Source organism: Lactuca virosa, chromosome 9 (assembly GCF_052849685.1).
Source record: "Lactuca virosa cultivar CGN04683 chromosome 9, Lactuca_virosa_CGN04683_v6, whole genome shotgun sequence".
Lineage (NCBI taxonomy): Eukaryota > Viridiplantae > Streptophyta > Magnoliopsida > Asterales > Asteraceae > Lactuca > Lactuca virosa.
Window position 1 is genome coordinate 174,551,243 of NC_136434.1, and position 19,781 is coordinate 174,571,023.

Here is a 19,781-nt window from a genome sequence, read left to right on the forward strand (position 1 = left end):
CAGTTTGACTTTGACTTTGACCAAGTTTGACTTTAAGGATATTTTGGGTATTTTGAGATTTTGACTGAGATTGGTCATTTGGTTGGAATAGGTGTTGATTAGAGCTGAGATTCAGAGTCGAGACCTCATCAACTTTTGTCCAGTTTACGAGGTGAGTTTTCCTCACTATACTCATGGGTATAAGGCACCAAGGTCGGCTCATTGGATTAGATACCCTATTTTGTGATAGTATGGTATTGTGATGTAGTGATCTGTTAGATCGGTATCCTGGTATATAGGATGATGCTATGCTTAGTGATCTATAAGATCTGTCTGATTGACTGGTTATCTGTCTGGTTATCTGGTTATCTGTATGTTTATATGTCGACATGTAGTGTGTGGTTGGGTTTAGGCGGACCATTGTAGACTGAAGGCCAAGAGACCCAGGGCGTCCCGGATAGACTGAAGGCCCGAGAGGCGTACCAATCAAGCCGCAGGCTCAGAGAACGGTCCAGATAGGCTGAAGGCCCGGTGAGGCGTTCCAGTCATGCTGAAGGTTCTGTGAGCGTTCCAGAAATTCTGTAAGCCGGTGCGGCGTTCCAGTCAGACTGGAGGCTCTGTATGCATGATGTTTGTTATTATGTTGTGTGGTGGTACTTTGGGGGAACTCACTAAGCGTCGGCTTACAGTTTTGGGTTATGTTTCAGGTACTTCAGATGACCGCGGGAAGGCGAATGCGTGTCCGTACACATCCTCTTGTTTATGACTTATGAATTTGGGAGACTTTGATGTTTGAGAAAATATTTTGAAACTATGATTTGTAAACAATTTGTGAATTTGGGTTGATTTTAAAAGTTTAAATTTAGCATGATTTTTATGATGTTACAAAATCGGTCAAATACATAACTATGTAGCTATAATGGGTAAAAGTTAAAGTAAATTTCCCCAATTGGCAGCCAGAGTAAAGTAAGTTGCTATTCTATACAATTTTTTGCTTTTTTACATTTTTTTTATTTTATAAATAACCGATGTACTAAATCTGAGATTTTATTATAGGTCATCATCCAAGGGTTTAAGAGGTATAAAAAGTTATAGCCGCTTATAGATTTGCCAATGTAAGTGGACATCTATTCATATGATTTTTTATGTAACTTAAGTACTATGATGAGCCAATTGAAATGCATTTTAAATGTATGAATTGTATTGATTTGTATTTTAGTTACTTTTATGAAATACATTGAATAAATGCAAAGTACAATGCAATAACAGACAAGGTTTATTGTCATTAGTTTTGTGATTTGAATAAGAATTTTATTATAGATTTAATGTATTGGTTTTTTTCTATTTTTTGAATTTTAGGCACAAAAAATATGTGGCTGTTTTAAAATTTTCACTCATTTTAGTGGCAGAATACCGACGGAAATGTGTGCAGTCAGTAATTCGTTGGCAATAAAGACAAAGTTGGTCAAACATCCCCTCGTCGCTAGTTCGTAGGTAATCCGTCGGTAATTTACCAACGGAAACATGTTGTCGGTATTCGGTTGTTATTCCTTTGCAATTTCGTCGGTTTAATTTACCCATGAGCGATATCCCGACGTTTTCGTCTGCAATCTGTCGGTATCGGCTTGTTCCGACAAATACCGACGGATATGGTTGTCCATATTTCATGATTTTCTAATAGTGCAAACATTTAGTTCTAGAATTGGTTCTTTAACTGCTTTCTGGCGATGTATATTCCTCCTGGAGATTGTAAGTCGGATCTGTAAGAGGGCTATGTGAAGGCAGTTCCTATGGAGCAACGGTCGGTGAAAAGAAGAGAACATGTGGGGTTATCTTTGTTTGTAATTACTTTTAAATAGGAAATAGATTGTAATTAATTTTATTATATTTAGTAAATACTTTTTAAACTACATGTATTTGGTAAACACTTTTAGTAATACTATGGTGAGGTTAAAAACTCGTATATTGTGGGGTAGTTTGTCGTTAAACCGTCAGTAATTAAGTAGGGCTTTTTAAGGTTTGATGTTTTGTCGGAAAATGGTCTGTATTTTTCGACATCTTTTTCGGAAATTTTTCCTACGAAATTAGTCTTCTTTTTGTATTTGTGTACCTGAACATTCACAAAGGTAACTAGTCCTAAAGAGTTGGGTGGTTTAGGTGTTGGTACCATACGAGCTTTGAACATAACAATATTAGTCAAAGTGGTGGTGGAGACTGTGGAATGATTCATCAGCTCTATGGAGTAAGATCATACGGGGACTTCATAACTTATCGAACAAGCCTAAAGACTATCTTTCTAAGAAATCTCTTAGTGGTGTATGGAACAACATAGCAGGAGCAAAGAATGACTTGGAATCTATAGGAATGAATATCAATGATGTATTTAGACAACGTGTCAAATCTGGTGACAACACTCAATTTTGGAGCGATAAGTGGATCGGACCTCTCGAATTAAAAAAGGTATATCCAGCTCTTTATGATATTGAGTCTCAAAAGAGATGTAAGGTGAAGGACAGAATCAATGGAAACGGGGATATCAGTTGGTGCTGGAAGACCAACCCATCCAAGTACGGGTTGCAGAACCACCTATTGAGTTTAGTCCAGAAGATTGAATCTGTTAGGTTGCACCCTGGTGCGGATGATACTCATTGCTTAATTGCTCCTGATGGTATCTATCGAGTAGCGGCCCTCAGGCATTTAATTGACCACAACCATATCAATAATCCCTCTCATGGTATGATTAGTCAAGTTAATCCCAATAAAGGTGGTGGGTTTCATCTGGAGAGCTGTGCAAGGCCGTATACCTTGTGCTATGGAACTTATTCACAGGAACATTCCAATTGATTTCATGTATTGCGTTTTTTTGTGTAAACCAGCAGGAGAATGCAGATCACATACTCATCAAATGTCCGTTTGCGTGTTTGGTTCGAGAAAAAATTCTCAGTTGGTGCGGGGTTAAGGATATGGCAGTAAACACAGTGGGGGAGCTCATTGAGTTTACATACAAATGGGGAAACTGCTCCAATCACAGGAAAAGATTCTCTGCAATATGTTATGGGATGCTATGGGTTATTTGGAGATCTCGGAATAATAGAGTATTTCAACGATTGGCATGTTATCCTAATCAAGCGGTCGAGAACATTAAGTCCTTAGTTTATCTTTGGATCAAATGTAGGGGTAAAAAAGGTATTTGTAGTTGGGATAATTGGAATGTATCCCCTTTTTCTATTTCTTGATTTGTATTTGTTGTAACTCTTTGGACCTCGTTTAGTTTCTTGCTAGCGGGGTCTTCTCTATAAAATATCGGCCGTTTCCAAAAAAAATGAATGAACATATATACCTCTCTTTGTATTCGTTCATTTAACTAGCGAAAATAAAATTATTTCCATTCATTTATTTGATAAGAAAACGAACTTTATCGGAATATATATATATATATATATATATATATATATATATATATATATATATATATATATATGTGTGTGTGTGTGTGTGAGAGAGAGAGAGAGAGAGAGAGAGAGAGAGAGAGAGAGAGAGAGAGAGAGAGAGAGAGAGAGAGAGAGAGAGAGAGAGAGATGATGATGATGATGATGATGATGATGATGAAAATAGTAGCTTTCTTTTTACAATTTGATCATCTATATTCGGCAAAAAATATTCAAAATACAATTCGATCATCAAACATTTGATATATAAATTAACATCTAGAAAATATTCTTTGACCAAGAGATGTTAAATCGAATTCTCTATACATGGCCCATCACATTCACGAGCACTCGATGAGCAATACTTCTAAGCTCTTGATCTCCGAACTACAAATTGTAAAGCATTATAAATCAGTTTCAACATTTTTATGTTGTTTCAACATTTTTATGTTAAATGAATAGATATTAACTTCTATTGTTATACTGCTTTAATAAACAAATAACAAGTTGAATGGTTTAAAATTCATCTAATTATACGTTTAAAGTGTTTACAAATGTCTACTTACACAAGCATAGTTGAGATACGCGGCATTTTTCAAGTTGTCAGGAAGCATCACAACCACTGCATTAATTGAGCACCATGAGTTAGGATGATAATATACAAATAGCTTCGTGAGATAAAAATTTACCTGAAAAGTCTAGATACTTCAACCAACTGCATGTAGCAGTTTAAGATCTGCTTCAACAATTCTGAATTAGGTTGGTTTCTCCCAAACCGGTCTACAGTTTTTCTCAAGACCACAGCTACTCCATAAAACCGGTTCGGGAACATACCAATGTATTGTTGCCCATCTTTTGACATAAGAATTTGAGTAACTACAAACGCTGCCCCCTGCAAATTGAATTAAATCGATATACATGGTCAAGATGATGAAGTAACTATAAGAATATGATTGTAGTGAAAGTGTGACATTACCTTTTTGGCGAGTTCACTGCCTACATCAATGCAGCGAAGGCATATAGGAAATGTTTGGGTTTCAAGAAGAAACCGTATTATTTCGGGTGTGTTCGTATCTTCCACTTGGACGAGTCTCACAATGACACCTAAGGAGCAAATTCTTAATTCCTCTAAATGTCTGATTCGTTCCACAGTAATATCGATGTAACGGTATACATGAAGGGGAAGGTTGGCTGCAAATTAAGTGTAAGATTCTATAACCTTATTGATATGTTACTAAAAATGTCAAACAATAATAGCTAGAGGAAATGAAAAGTACCTCTCACTACCTCCATTTTTGTGCTAGGATGGTCAGCCATCCACTGTATATAGCCGAAATTAAAAAGAAACAGTTAGGGGAAAAAAACATGAAATCTACTATATAGCGGAATTAATAAAGAAAAGTTATGTATAAATATTATGAGGGACCCGAAGTAAAGTTATTGCTTGTGAAACTCTTTTGGCTCCTTCATAATCAAGGGGAGGGGGTGATGATACTAAATAGTAGCCGGAACAAATTTCCGGCATGCATGCAATGATGATCAATAATATGATAAAGATATCATTAATACAATTAGTAGGGTGTTGTCTACGGATTATAACTAAAAGATACTATCAAAACATATTAGTGTTACCCAACACGATTCATATAATGTGTACAACTGTTCATTTATGTGACTTATATGCTTTATATCCATGTCACTTCTGTTGGAGAAAGGCATTGAAACATGAAGAGAGAATGAGTGCAGTCAAAACAGAATTTTTATTAATCACAATATCGACATTAATACAATTTACATATTTGAAGGTATTTATACACACACATACCAAAAGATGCAACCCTTTTACAACCATTGCACCCCTTCACTTTGATGGTTAATAACTTCCATATAACTAACTAACTTTCCAGAAATAACTAACTTATAATAACTAATTTTAACTAAGATTACCTACTACAACATAATTACCAAAATAACCCTAAGTCTAGATTACCTTTCAACACTCCCCCTTAATCTAGACTTGATTCACTCTTGGCCATTTTTATTTTCCTTGCAGATTTGATGATTCCAACAGCACCCTCACGGATATAACCAAACTTTTGTTACTGTTTCTTCCATGCTTTTTACTGGACAACACTTTAACACCTTTTGTCTTTTGGTCCTTGTGGCTTTATTTATTTATTTATTTGAATATAGTACAAATATAGGGCCTTGGCATGCATGCAATGATGATCAATAATATGATAAAGATATCATTAATACAATTAGTAGGGTGTTGTCTATGGATTATAACTAAAAGATACTATCAAAACATATTAGTGTTACCCAACACGATTCATATAATGTGTACAACTGTTCATTTATTTGACTTATATGCTTTATATCCATGTCACTCCTGTTGGAGAAAGGCAATGAAACATGAAGAGAGAATGAGTGCAGTCAAAACAGAATTTTTATTAATCACAATATTAACGACATTAATACAATTTACATGTTTGAAGGTATTTATACACACACATACCAACAGATGCAACCCTTTTACAACCATTGCACCCCTTCACTTTAATGGTTAATAACTTCCATATAACTAACTAACTTTCCAGAAATAACTAACTTATAATAACTAATTTTAACTAAGATTAACTACTACAACATAATTACCAAAATAACCCTAAGTCTAGATTAACTTTCAACACTCCCCCTTAATCTAGACTTGATTCACTCTTGGCCATTTTTATTTTCCTTGCAGTAGATTTGATGATTCCAACAGCACCCTCACGGAAATAACCAAACTTCTGTTACTGTTTCTTCCATGCTTTTTACTGGACAACACTTTAACACCTTTAGCAAATAGTAGCCGGAACAAATTTTCGGCATGCATGCAATGATGATCAATAATATGATAAAGATATCATTAATACAATTAGTAGGGTGTTGTCTATGGATTATAACTAAAAGATACTATCAAAACATATTAGTGTTACCCAACACGATTCATATAATGTGTACAACTGTTCATTTATTTGACTTATATGCTTTATATCCATGTCACTCCTGTTGGAGAAAGGCATTGAAACATGAAGAGAGAATGAGTGCAGTCAAAACAGAATTTTTATTAATCACAATATCAACGACATTAATACAATTTACATGTTTGAAGGTATTTATACACACACATACCAACAGATGCAACCCTTTTACAACCATTGCACCCCTTCACTTTAATGGTTAATAACTTCCATATAACTAACTAACTTTCCAGAAATAACTAACTTATAATAACTAATTTTAACTAAGATTAACTACTACAACATAATTACCAAAATAACCCTAAGTCTATATTAACTTTCAACACTCCCCCTTAATCTAGACTTGATTCACTCTTGGCCATTTTAATTTTCCTTGCAGTAGATTTGATGATTCCAACAGCACCCTCACGGAAATAACCAAACTTCTGTTACTGTTTCTTCCATGCTTTTTACTGGACAACACTTTAACACCTTTAGCAAATAGTAGCCAGAACAAATTTTCGGCATGCATGCAATGATGATCAATAATATGATAAAGATATCATTAATACAATTAGTAGGGTGTTGTCTATGGATTATAACTAAAAGATACTATCAAAACATATTAGTGTTACCCAACACGATTCATATAATGTGTATAACTGTTCATTTATGTGACTTATATGCTTTATATACATGTCACTCTTGTTGGAGAAAGGCATTGAAACATGAAGAGAGAATGAGTGCAGTCAAAACAGAATTTTTATTAATCACAATATCAACGACATTAATACAATTTACATGTTTGAAGGTATTTATACACACACATACCAACAGATGCAACCCTTTTACAACCATTGCACCCCTTCACTTTGATGGTTAATAACTTCCATATAACTAACTAACTTTCCAGAAATAACTAACTTATAATAACTAATTTTAACTAAGATTAACTACTACAACATAATTACCAAAATAACCCTAAGTCTAGATTAACTTTTAACACTCCCCCTTAATCTAGACTTGATTCACTCTTGGCCATTTTTATTTTCCTTGCAGTAGATTTGATGATTCCAACAGCACCCTCATGGAAATAACCAAACTTTTGTTACTGTTTCTTCCATGCTTTTTACTGGACAACACTTTAACACCTTTTGTCCTTTGGTCCTTGTGGCTTTATTTATTTATTTATTTGATTATAGTACAAATATAGGGCCTTGGCGCCGGTGGCTTATGATTTATGAACATGCCTCCTTTGTTTGACTATACACGAAATTGGATTGAAAAAATCCATAACCAAGTACATGCTCCATATCTTTTGTGTCCTTTATTGATAATCTTTCAGACAAACACCATCCGATAACGTGTCCCTCTACAGATTTCTCTAAAATATTACTACCTTCATTAGGATTCCTTACACTCATCATTTTCTTCAACCATTCGATCACCTCTTTTCGTCAATGACATATATTTTCCATCTTTCATTTATGTTTTCCTCTCTTGATGCCACCAAACCTTCATCAATCTTTGGGTCCTTTTCAGAACCATCCAACAACAACATCATCACAAACCCAGAATCTTTTCATCTAGATCAAACACACAAACAACTTGTAGGTGATTAGACTTTATCTTCTTGAATTCTCCTTTCCTCCACACATATTCATACCAAGATCTTTTCACTTGGCATGCATCATACACCACACATGAACAAAAATCCTTTCATCAATCTTTTGTTCCTTTACATAACTATCTATCATCATCATCATCAACAACAACCCTAGAATCTTTTCATCTGGATCGGAACTATTTTGACTTCAAACGCACATATGATCAATCCGGCACAGGGAAAGAAGATGGTGTCATCGGTCCCATCATCAGGGGTAGAAACAACAAGCATCCCACCACCGGTCCTATACCACAACCATATTCCATCTTCTACGTCATCCTCTTCTTCTTCAATGCTATCTCCATTTTCTTCATCTTTCATTCTTGAACCAAAGGCTCCGATACCACTATGTTGGAGAAAGGCATTGAAACATGAAGAAAGAATGAGTGCAGTCAAAACAGAATTTTTATTAATCACAATATCAAAGGCATTAGCACAATGTACATGTTTGAAGGTATTTCTACACACACATATAATAGGTTCAAGATCCTAACCCGAAGGTAGGAACCTCAACCAGACCACCTGTGGTTCGAGAAACAGGGAATTCTCCAGCAAATCGTCTTAGACTTTTATTCCGCATAAAACCTAAGTAATCTATAGAACATTAATTATATAGTCTTGCTAATCCTAATCATAAACCAAAACAAGATCCTAGAAAATAGGAATTCTAAACTAAATAAAAAACTAATATTCTAATTAAAAGGAAAGCTAAATAAAAGGAAACATTTTTAAACTCTCTCTCTTGAATCTTGATGCTTATCCCTTCATTGATAGACCTGACCAAAACGACCAACATGGGTCGTATCATTACTCCCCTCCCAAAAACGCACCTTGTCCTCAAGGTGGAACTCAGGAAAACGCATGTTCATATCAACCAGATTCTCCCAGGTGGCTTCGTACATATGCAAATCCTTCCAATAAATCAAAACCTCACGACCCATGGCCCCATCTCGAACACCTTCCACCTGTTCAGGTTGCATCAACACCTCCATGTCATCAGTCAAAGTAGCAGGTAGTTGTGGGTTTGCTTCCCAGTTACCTACAGCCTTGCGCAGTTGTGAGACATGGAACACATTGTGGATACGAGCGTAGGGGGAAGCTGCAATTTATTCGCCACCGGACTAATTCGAGCTATTATTTCAAAAGGTCCAAAATAGCGGGCCGCCAGCTTTTCATTCACACGCCTTGCCACAGATTGTTGTCGATATGGTTGCAATTTTAAAAGACTCGCTCCCCGACTTTGAATTCCACCTCCTTACGATGCTTATCAGCCTGATTTTTCATTAGTTGTTGAGCCTTTAATAAATCACCACGCAATTGCAACAAAACTCGATCCCTCTCCTGAAGGTACTGATCAATAGTACTAACCGGCGTCCTTTGAGTCCCATAATGCAACAAATGAGGTGGATCGCGACCATACAAGACTCGCAAAGGAGTAGTGCGAGCAGAAATATGAAAAGTGGTGTTATACCAATATTGTGCCCATAACAGCCAACGAACCCATTTTTTTGGCGAATTTGAAAGGAAACAACGGAGATAATGTTGAATCTATATGCCCAAGAATCATGATTGAGTGATATTGCTAATAATATATGATCCTATAGGGTCACACATTTATCAAGTTGGCACTTATTGAATATTTATTAAGTATTTGATATTAATAAATAATTCAACTCTTGTATTTAATTAGAGAATAATTATTGTTTTATGAAAATAATAATGAAAGAAAGAACAAACTAGTTATTATATGATATGGTATCATATAATAAGTCATGTACAAAGTTTTGGACCTTTTGGTTAACCATAGATAAGTTAAGAACTTACTCTACCATGGTTAAAAGAGTTGGAGACAATTTTTGTCTTCATTCCCACATTTGTCCATTGTTACTTTATGTTTTATAATACTTTAGAATATTATAATCCATGCCTTGTACCCTTTGAATTTTTTCTTTATAATACTTTAGAGTATTATAATCAAAAGGTGTTTCTTTACATGGTGTATATAAGAAGAGTCTAGGAGGTTCATTTTGTCTAGTTCTTTTGTTCATCTTCTTCTCCCTTTTCTCTCCCAAAACCGTGAGCACGAAGAGAGACCTCTTTCTCCATCTTTTGAAGATGGTGCTTGCATTTTGGTGTTCACTTTGTGTATCCCTTTAGTGTTTAATTGTTTAAGCACTTAAGGCTTGAATATCAAAGTCATACAAGAAGGAAACTAGCATTTCATGGTGCCTTACTCTTGATGGTGGATACTTGTAGAGATGATCATGCTCTTTGATATTTACATCTTCATCAACATCCCAAAACCCAGTGGGTTCAAAGGCTTCAAAGGTTATCTCTAAAACATCCTATGGTTGGTTTTATTTCATTCTAACCTCTATAAATGGATCCATGATGGTTCGGTTTTGTTATGAACTAAAAATAAACTTGTTATTTTTAAAGTCTTCCGTTGCCCGTTTTTGTGAAAAACAAACTTTTATTTCGTATCAAAACCCAACAGATAAGTCTCTAAACAGCGATTAACAACCTCAGTCTGCCCGTCTGTTTGCAGGTGGTAGGTCGTGCTTCTTTTTGACTGAGTACCTGCAACCGAAATAGCTCCTTCCAAAATAAACTTAGGAAGACCTTATCTCGATCAGACACGATAGACTTTGGAATCCCATGTAAGCGCACGACCTCTCGGAGGAAAACAGTAGCAACCGTTAAGGCAGTATAGGGATGCTTTAACGGAACAAAATATGTGTATTTACTTAGGCGATCAACAACTACAAAAATGATTGTAAACCCATCCGACTTTGGCAAACGATCGATGAAGTCCATAGTAACTTCAGACCATACCTTATTGGCTAACTCTAGGGGTTGTTATAACCCGCTAGGTGCCATGGTAGAATACTTTTGTCGTTAACAAACATCACACTCTGTAACCATTTTTGCAATCTCGCGCATCATTCCCACCCAAAAAACCTCCCAAACCATGCGTTGATACGTCTTTTGCACTCCCGAATGCCCCCCTACAACTTCATGATGAAATTCAAAAAATAATTTGGAATCCAGCTTGACTGGCGATTAAGAACCAATCGACCCTTATACAACAAACGGTTGTTTTTAATAGAATAACCCAATGGTCCCTGTTGCCCAGATGCAACCTTTTTACAACCATTGCACCCCTTCAAGTTACGTAAGAGACTACCATTAACCCTATTTTCCGGATGAAAAAACGCGCTTATCGATTAAATTACTTAAGAAATTGGAAAAGAAGACAATAATGTAGACTCCATGCAAAAATTACTTAAAGAAGTTTGAAAAAAGTTCTGATGGAGAGTGGAGACTCGATCCACAAGAGAATTAATTAAGAACAACAATAAACGTGGAGTGATGGAGATGGATCGCATTAAAACTTACCTCGTTCAGTAGCTGCTCAAGAGCGTCTCTCTTGCGCAGAGGGACGTTGAGCATCTTCAGGTGTTGCATTATCTCTGATAATTCTGATCGGGCGGTGGAAGACGATGCTCCGTCGCTACCATCGCCGGAAAATAATGTTTCCGGCAAGTTTTCCATTTTGCGTGAGTATAACTCCCTTTCTCTCTCTCTAGAATCTTGAACCCTCTCTCTAATCTTGAATCTGTCAGTGAGTCTTGAAGAGATCGACTATTTGTTATTGACTAGTTATAGAGTTGCTATTAACCGTTGGTCGTTAGGGCTTTGGGAATTCGGATTAAATATTTTGTCATAACCGTCTCCATTCGCGGAGTTTTTTTTAATGGCACACATATGACATCTAATTACTTCCTATCAATATTTTAATACATATTAAAATAGATGAATTAACGGTCAATTTTATTTTCACATTTTATTTAAATATTTTTTTATTAGCCCTTTTATTTTATAAATGTTCCAAACTATGGATTTTAAATTATATGTCTCTAGCCCTTTAATTTTTGTTATATATATATATATATATATATATATATATATATATATATATATATATATATATATATAGATGCACAGCGAAATTAGATTCACCTTCAAAAACCGATTCGATTCGAAAATTGGATTTGGTCAAAACCGATTCGATTCGAAAATTGGATTTGGTCAAAACCGATTTTGAACCAACTAGATCGGATTAAACCGGAGACCGGAGCCAAACTGGTTTGGCATTTTAGACAAGAAAATGGATTCGACCCCGGATCAGGAACTGGATTTTGTCTAAACCGCATTGTTGATGACGTCATTGAAACCGGATCGGATTGGATCGGATTCGGGTTTTGTGCTTCTCTACACATGTGTATTATTTTTTTTACTCCTGTTTATTTAAATATTATACGAATAGTTTTTAGATATTAATTGAAGTATCACCGATCATGATATATATATATATATATATATATATATATATATATATATATATATATATATATATATATATATATATATATATATATAAAAGTTAATTTGATAACTTAAAAAATTGCAAGAACCAGAGAACTTTTAGTTCGCTTATCATTTTTCAAAATCAAAACAATCATAGGCCTCTTAGAGCCGCGTCTAAAAGAGATCCATGTTCTAATAAAATATTTCACATACTTTTTTTTGGAAATGTAAATATATACACATCTAAATGTGCATGCATGCACATTTATATTTTCTGTGTTTTTTAGATGTTTTCAAGTTGCAATTCTCTTAAACGTCGATATTAAAGTTTCATTTTTGCACTGGTTTTGAAAAATTTTGAAAAAAAAAACACTAAATGATATATATATATATATATATATATATATATATATATATATATATATATATATATATATATATACACACTAGTCGTTTACCCGCGCTACCCGCGCTAAGCATCGGGCGGCAAAGAGTTTCTTTCGGAAGATAGTTTTAATGTGATGATTTCCTTTAGACGTGGGCTATTCATTGCGGCCTTTTGGTAGACTATTTTGTGTCGAATAGTTCATTTCAACGGATAGTTTCTTGCTAGGTGCATAGTCATACAATACGACAGAAGTTGAGTCTACATTTGGAATTTCATCTAATAGTTCATACTTGATTTTACAATATATAAATAACAACAATCTACAATCATGTAGTTTTGTATATTTATAACATGTCCAATATAAACTACACCAATCTGCAATCATGTTGCTTCATCTGCTAGCCCTGCATTAAACATCAAATGAGCATCTAAGATACATATTTGAAGAAATTGTAAAATAATAAGTTGTTGATTGTACCTTGTTAATCACATAAAACTTCTTTGTACACAACGTTTGATGTGTAGATTCCATCATTATCAAACGTTTTTTCCGGCTTTACTAATACCTTGGTATTGACACGTGATATTCCTCTTGACAACGCCACATAAAGTTGGCCATGTAAGAATACCGATTCTGGCAGATAAACACCTACATTTGGAATTGTTTGTCCTTGAGCTTTATTGATTGTCATAGAGAAACTAAGTTGAATTGGAAACTGCTTTCTCTTTAGTTTGAATGGGAACATCTCATCGTCAGACGGGCATAGAGGAATTCTTGATAAAAACACTCTTTTTCCAGCATGTTGACCAACAGTTATCTCTGCATCAATGACATTTTGTTGGAAAGTTCGACATATCAATCTGGTGTCATTACATAACCCATTTGAAGGATCGATATTTCGCAAAAGTATTACTAGGCACCCAGTTTTTAACCGAAGATAATGACGGGGTACACCATTAACATTTAGCGAGTTCAAATATTCCATCGGATATAAGTTATTTTTGTCATCTTCCGCTTCATCAAAACTGTAGTAAACTTATTTCTCGCCAGAAAATCGTTCGATCAACTTATTATTAATCTCATCAACACTTTCATTTTTAGTTGACAATATCGCCCTTGAAATGATAAATTTTGAATCGGCGCCGTTGGATTGAAAAGAAGGAAATATTGCATCAATAAGAGCGTCCACTGAATTAGTTTTATCAGTGTATGGAATGGACATGTTATCAGGTATACGAATAAAGGACTCGTCCAATGTTTCCTCCTTTCCATCACCGACTCGTAATAAAAAATCAGAAAACCATGGGTCATTTACCGCTCTCATGTTGATATTTAATCGAAGCCTTTTAACTGAAGCCCATAGAGGTGACATTCGTAAGCTAAAGTCCACAATTTGTGCTCGAGTGCCACGTCTCACGACCGGAAACACTTGTCTAAAGTCACCTCCCATAACCATTATCTTTCCACCGAAAGGGAGCTTCTCATCTGTGATGTCTTGCATTGTCCGATCAACTGCCTCTTAGCCATTGCAGCTTCATCCCATATGATTACCTTTGCCTCGCGAAGTAGCTGAGCCTTCCCGCTTTGTTTAGTGATCTTGCACATCGAGTTATTATCAAGATTGAGGGGAATTCCAAATCGTGAATGAGTTGTTCTCCCTCCTGGCATGTTGTTAGCCGTAACACCTGACGTGTCAGTTGCAAGTGCAATAAGACCACGGGCACGAATATTGGCCAACAAATCTTTGTACAAAAATGTATTTACAGTTCCACCGGGACCATCTATGAAGAACACACCCGGAATATTTTCATCCACATGCCTCATTATCTCATCATATGTAAACTTTTGGTCTGGATTGAGAGAGTCCCGTGCATGTAAATGTTCATTTTCCACATTTATAGAGTATTCTTCTTGCACCTCACGATAGCCTCTTGATTGTAAATCGATGTGTGCACTGACATTTGGAAGGTCGTAATCACTAAGCTTTTTACTCATAGATTCTAGGAAGACTCTAATGTCGATGAGGACCATATTTTGCACTCGTTCGACACGTCGATATTGTTTCCTATAATCTTCAGAAAGAGAATCATAGTGGTCGTCCCATAACTTGCGAACATTTCCTGGTTCACAAAAAATCAGCATCGTCGCAAATAACCTTCTAAGTGCGCTGGGAAATTGAAATAAGGAAGCCTTTACAAGACATTGTGATAAATTATCATCGGTCTCTATTAAACCTCTTTCAAGAGCTGCTTTTCGAAATGTAGGGTGTAATACACCATTGGCTGTGTATAAATCTTCAAAGCAGGTAGGCCTAGTAATATGACATAAAAGCAGGCGTAGATAGTATCTCTCTCCTTCAGCTGGATTAGCATAAACAAGTCGACCAATCATTGATTTACGTTCCCTGGTCCTCCAACAATGGTTGCTCCGATTCCATGTAAAATGTTTGGGAAAATCCTTATACAAATATTTTCTCGCATTGGAATATTCTTTATTCTTCTTGAAAAATGCCGTCAACATTAAATTTTTTCCTTTCTCCCTATCAACAATGTCTTCCATTCTGTCACCGTCTTTGAACCTAACCAACTGTTGATTCGGGAGATGTATTTGCAAGGCCATCACACAAGGGTGGATTTTTGAAAGAGGAAAGCTAAAAACTCGCCATAATGCCTCGGGAGGGGATACATAACGTGCATCTTGAAACTTTCGTATCTCATTAATAACAATATTTTCTTGGTCTTTATCAATATGGATAACTTGTTTGTCATGGCCCTTATAAACATATTTGAAGAGGTACTTCACAGACTTTATACTCGAACAAACCTCAACATTGATATGACAATTAAACATCATTAACAACTTTGGGTTGTATGGAGCCACCCATCTGTTATCCAATGTTGTATTTCTTACAGTCACCTCAATTCCATTATTTCTCCTTCTATATAATGGATATGATTCCTCTCCTTGTGATATCTTTTCATTGATTTGCCTAGGATATCTGAAACGACATATTTTTGGCACACCCTGCATATATGGACTTTTTTCTCGTAAGCTGCCACAAGGACCGTGCATCATGTGACTTTTGACAAGATCATGCATTTCAGGAAACCTTATTAGGTCGGAAATTTCTGAAGGGTTTTGAGCATTCTAACACTCCTATGGTGTACATGCAACCCTATAAACCTTGGATCTATGTTTTCTCTATTATACATGCAAATATTCAATATTCCAAGGTTTTATCCTAACTAGCATATTATGAAGCAATTATACTACAAAAGTCTAGTTAGATGACATACCTTTTGATGGAGCTTGAAGTCTTGAACCTTTAAGAGCTTAGTGCCTCAAGTGTTGGACCTCAAATGGTTCACACAACACTAAGAACCCTTGGAATAACTAGAGAATAAGGATACTTAGGTTCACACTTATGAAATCGGTTTGCCCTCTTTGTGTACACACACACTAGTGCCTCACACTCAACCCATTTCATGAACCATAGACCTCTTTATAAAGTGTGGAGGATTAGGGTTACATTCATTGTGACAACCAGAAACTTTTATCCTGTGCAATCGATCTTTATAGCAATATTAAACTCGATTTTATCATCTTTTAACGCTGTTTAAGAGTTAGTTTAAGTGTTCTAAGCTTGAGTACAGTTGGGAATGAGATTAGGAATGAGTCAACATGTCGTTTAGAAGCAAAATCGGGCCATACACCCTCATGAGAGGTGTGTACGGCCACACACACGGGTGTGCGGCCGCACACCCACTCTCCAGCCGCACGCACCCTTATATATATATATATATATATATATATATATATATATATATATATATATATATATATATATATATATATATATATATATATATATATATATATATATATATAAGGTTACCCCTTCACTCATTCCTTTCCTTTGGCTGCACTCTACTTTCTCTCACTACTTTCTCTCTCTAAAAACTTCATCCAAGAATACTCAAAAGGCCTAAAAAACGTGAACTACTCCATCATTCAGCTTGTTATAGTGGTAAGACACCTGAATCTAAGCCTAAAACTCATAGTGTTCTTCGTGTTCTTCATCCTTTGAATGTGTACGGCCGCACACCTTCATAAGGTGGCCGCACACACACTAAACTCTCCAAAGTGAAGAGTTTTGGCCTTGATTTACTAATAGGACTTGGTATTAGCACAAGAACACCTTGAAAACACCTCAAAATCGACATTTCGGACACAAACGAGGAGTGTACGGCCGCACATTCCTGTGTACGGCCGCACACACCCTCTGTACGGCCGCACACTCCTGTGTGCAACCGCACACGCAGCCTGGCCGCACACCCACTCAAATGGCCGTACACCTCCCTTATTTGATCATATAGGGTCCCGACAAGCCTTTCCAAGTCTTTAGGGTGGTTTCCCGTCATGTTTAGTCATGAAACACCCTAATTCTAACACACATACGTGTTATCACATGTTAATAGGATCCACTTGCGCACGAAACATCGGTTGACACTCAACACTCGTAACCAATTGTGCTTTCGGAACCTACGATAAACGGTGAGTTCATACCCCTATACTTTTCCGAGTTTTTCATGTTTTCAGGGGGAATACAAGCAAAAGTATAAGGAAACTTGTGCTCAAATATTATATTTTGTTTAAAATAATTACATGTTCAGTATGCTTTCAAACACAGAAAACCGTTTTACCACTCGATTTAGAAATCAATTCGTAGAAACAGTTTTCAAATCTAAAGCAAGGAACTTGTGAACCTTATTATAATAAGTATTATTTCATAAAGGATTCACGCAAATCATAAACAGGATTTTCAATATGTTTACTTGTAAGTTCGTTAGGCTAAGTTTGAGACATGTCCTCGGTAACACTCCCCCGGATTCGTGAGTGGAGGACTACGACTTATAACCAGAATCTCTTGGAGGTAGAGCGTGACTATTGTGTATAGATCTATATGGGACTGACTATCCCATACCCTCGCTGCTAGCTACAGCGGAACCATTTGGTTCAAGGGTGACAAAGTCATAAAAGATACTGGCCCATTTACGTGCCTTATCCAGTCTCAGTATGGTTATGGCACTCACAACTTAGGTAACGAGAATTTACTACTCCTCTGGGTGTAACCAGAGCTTCGAAAATACGGCCAATGTACTCCTCTGGGTGTAACCAGAGCTTCGAAAATACGGCCAATGTACTCCTCTGGGTGTAACCAGAGCTTCGAAAATACGGCTAATATACTCCTCTGGGTGTAACCAGAGCTTCGAAAAGAAAATTGTTGTCCGAGTATGGTAGATACTCGCGTATGGATAATCAACTATCAACCTCTTTCATAAGAAAATACGGGATTTTCTGGGATAACTTAATCTTTCATAAACAGTCTGTTTAATGTGTAACTAATGGATAATCAAACCTCTTTCATGAGAAAATATGGGATTTTCTTCGGAAACAACTTTTCAAAGAATCAAGGAAACATTTCTTTCACCAGAATTAACCGCTTATGAACTCACCAGCTTTATGCTGATATTTTAAAACTGCTTGTATTCTCAGGGCATCAATAGACAGGTACTCTTGTCAACTTTTGGAGAAGACGGAACATTCTGAAGTCACGTCTTTTACTTTTGCTATATACCGTTATGTACAATCATGTTTTTTTTAACAATGTAAATATTTATATTATAATGTAATGGTTGTGTTTACTTCGCTTACTATGATACAACTGTTGTGATACTACGCATGACGTCCTCCGCCCCGGAACGTTTCCGCCATTGGTTTCGGGGTGTGACATTCATGTAAGCCCTAATACCCATGACCTTTCATTTCCATAGGATCCATGGGTTAAATACTCAATGGACTATCCATGAAAGCTTAGCCCAACCTAAATGAACTTGGCCCATCCTATATATATATAAGAGTCCATATTTAATTAGTTCCTTTTGATCACTAAATTAATTCTAAATTAATTCTTGATCAATACTAATTAAATAATATGATTCCATATTAATATATTAGAACTTATAATATATTAATATAAATCATAAGTATCCTTTTTCTCATTTTGCCTATCCAATTGTTCCGATGCCATGCAACCCAAATCGACCATGCCAAGTCGGGTCAAGTACATATCAATTATAGTTATGGACTTAGACACTAATCCAACAGTCTCCCACTTGGATAAGTTTAAAACTATTATTGCGTATGACTCCAAAACCCGACTAGCAATCGTAGCTCTTAAAGTCGTTGTCGAACTCTGACCTAGTCAATGACTTGTCCATTAGATAAGGTATCATATATTCATCCATTCTAGATAGCATATGGACTGAGACATGGATTGTAATCATTCTCTCTGTCCATTTGTTGTTTCCCGATTTCCGATTTATGACGACCGACTAATTGAACAAATCAAATCAGTCCAAGCTTGGCCAAGCACTTAGAGGTGTCATCACTAAATCATCGAGGGGCCCACATATATCGCTTTTATCCCATCAAGGGTAAAAGTAATGGATAAACTTCGACTCATATGCTTGTTCTACTACTTGTTGAATCATACACAAAGGTACGTTTTATAACATCGAGTTACCAATGCGTTTTCGTACAATCAATGTATAACCAACTCATAGTCAACAACTCATATCTCTAGGTTTGAAGAATATAAGATATTATCGTCTCATGATCACTCGTGATAAAATCCATGAAGTGATTCAAATGAGCGTGGGTTTAATCCAATACTCAGAACTTATGAGCACTCATGAATGTTGTTGCAACTCTTGCTATGTCCAATACCTTAGACATCTACAAACCAACTTCATGACAGTCTTGCCTTAATACCTACTTCCAATGTATTATCGACTGTGGATGGTTTGAAAAACTTAGTCATTCAGGAAGAATGACCTAGTTATTCTGGAAGTCAAAACATGCAAAGTGAAACACAAGAATA

At 36.0% G+C, this 19,781-nt stretch overlaps 3 protein-coding genes across 3 annotated transcripts; all 3 read right to left on the reverse strand.

Annotated features, from left to right (window-relative positions):
* Positions 1-3,748: 3,748 nt before the first annotated feature.
* LOC145140032 (uncharacterized) lies at positions 3,749-4,700 on the reverse strand. The gene is made up of 4 exons (XM_079073653.1): positions 4,685-4,700; positions 4,384-4,598; positions 4,097-4,299; positions 3,749-3,794 (listed from the first exon to the last, which is right to left on the reverse strand). Exons 1-4 carry the CDS (start codon positions 4,698-4,700, stop codon positions 3,749-3,751), a joined length of 480 nt encoding a protein of 159 aa, XP_078929779.1.
* Positions 4,701-13,874: 9,174 nt separating this feature from the next.
* LOC145140033 (uncharacterized) lies at positions 13,875-14,294 on the reverse strand. Its single transcript, XM_079073654.1, has one exon. It carries the CDS (start codon positions 14,292-14,294, stop codon positions 13,875-13,877), a length of 420 nt encoding a protein of 139 aa, XP_078929780.1.
* On the reverse strand, positions 14,294-15,868 carry LOC145140035 (uncharacterized). The gene has a single exon (XM_079073655.1). The coding sequence runs from the start codon at positions 15,866-15,868 to the stop codon at positions 14,294-14,296; it is 1,575 nt and encodes a 524-aa protein (XP_078929781.1).
* Positions 15,869-19,781: the final 3,913 nt, after the last annotated feature.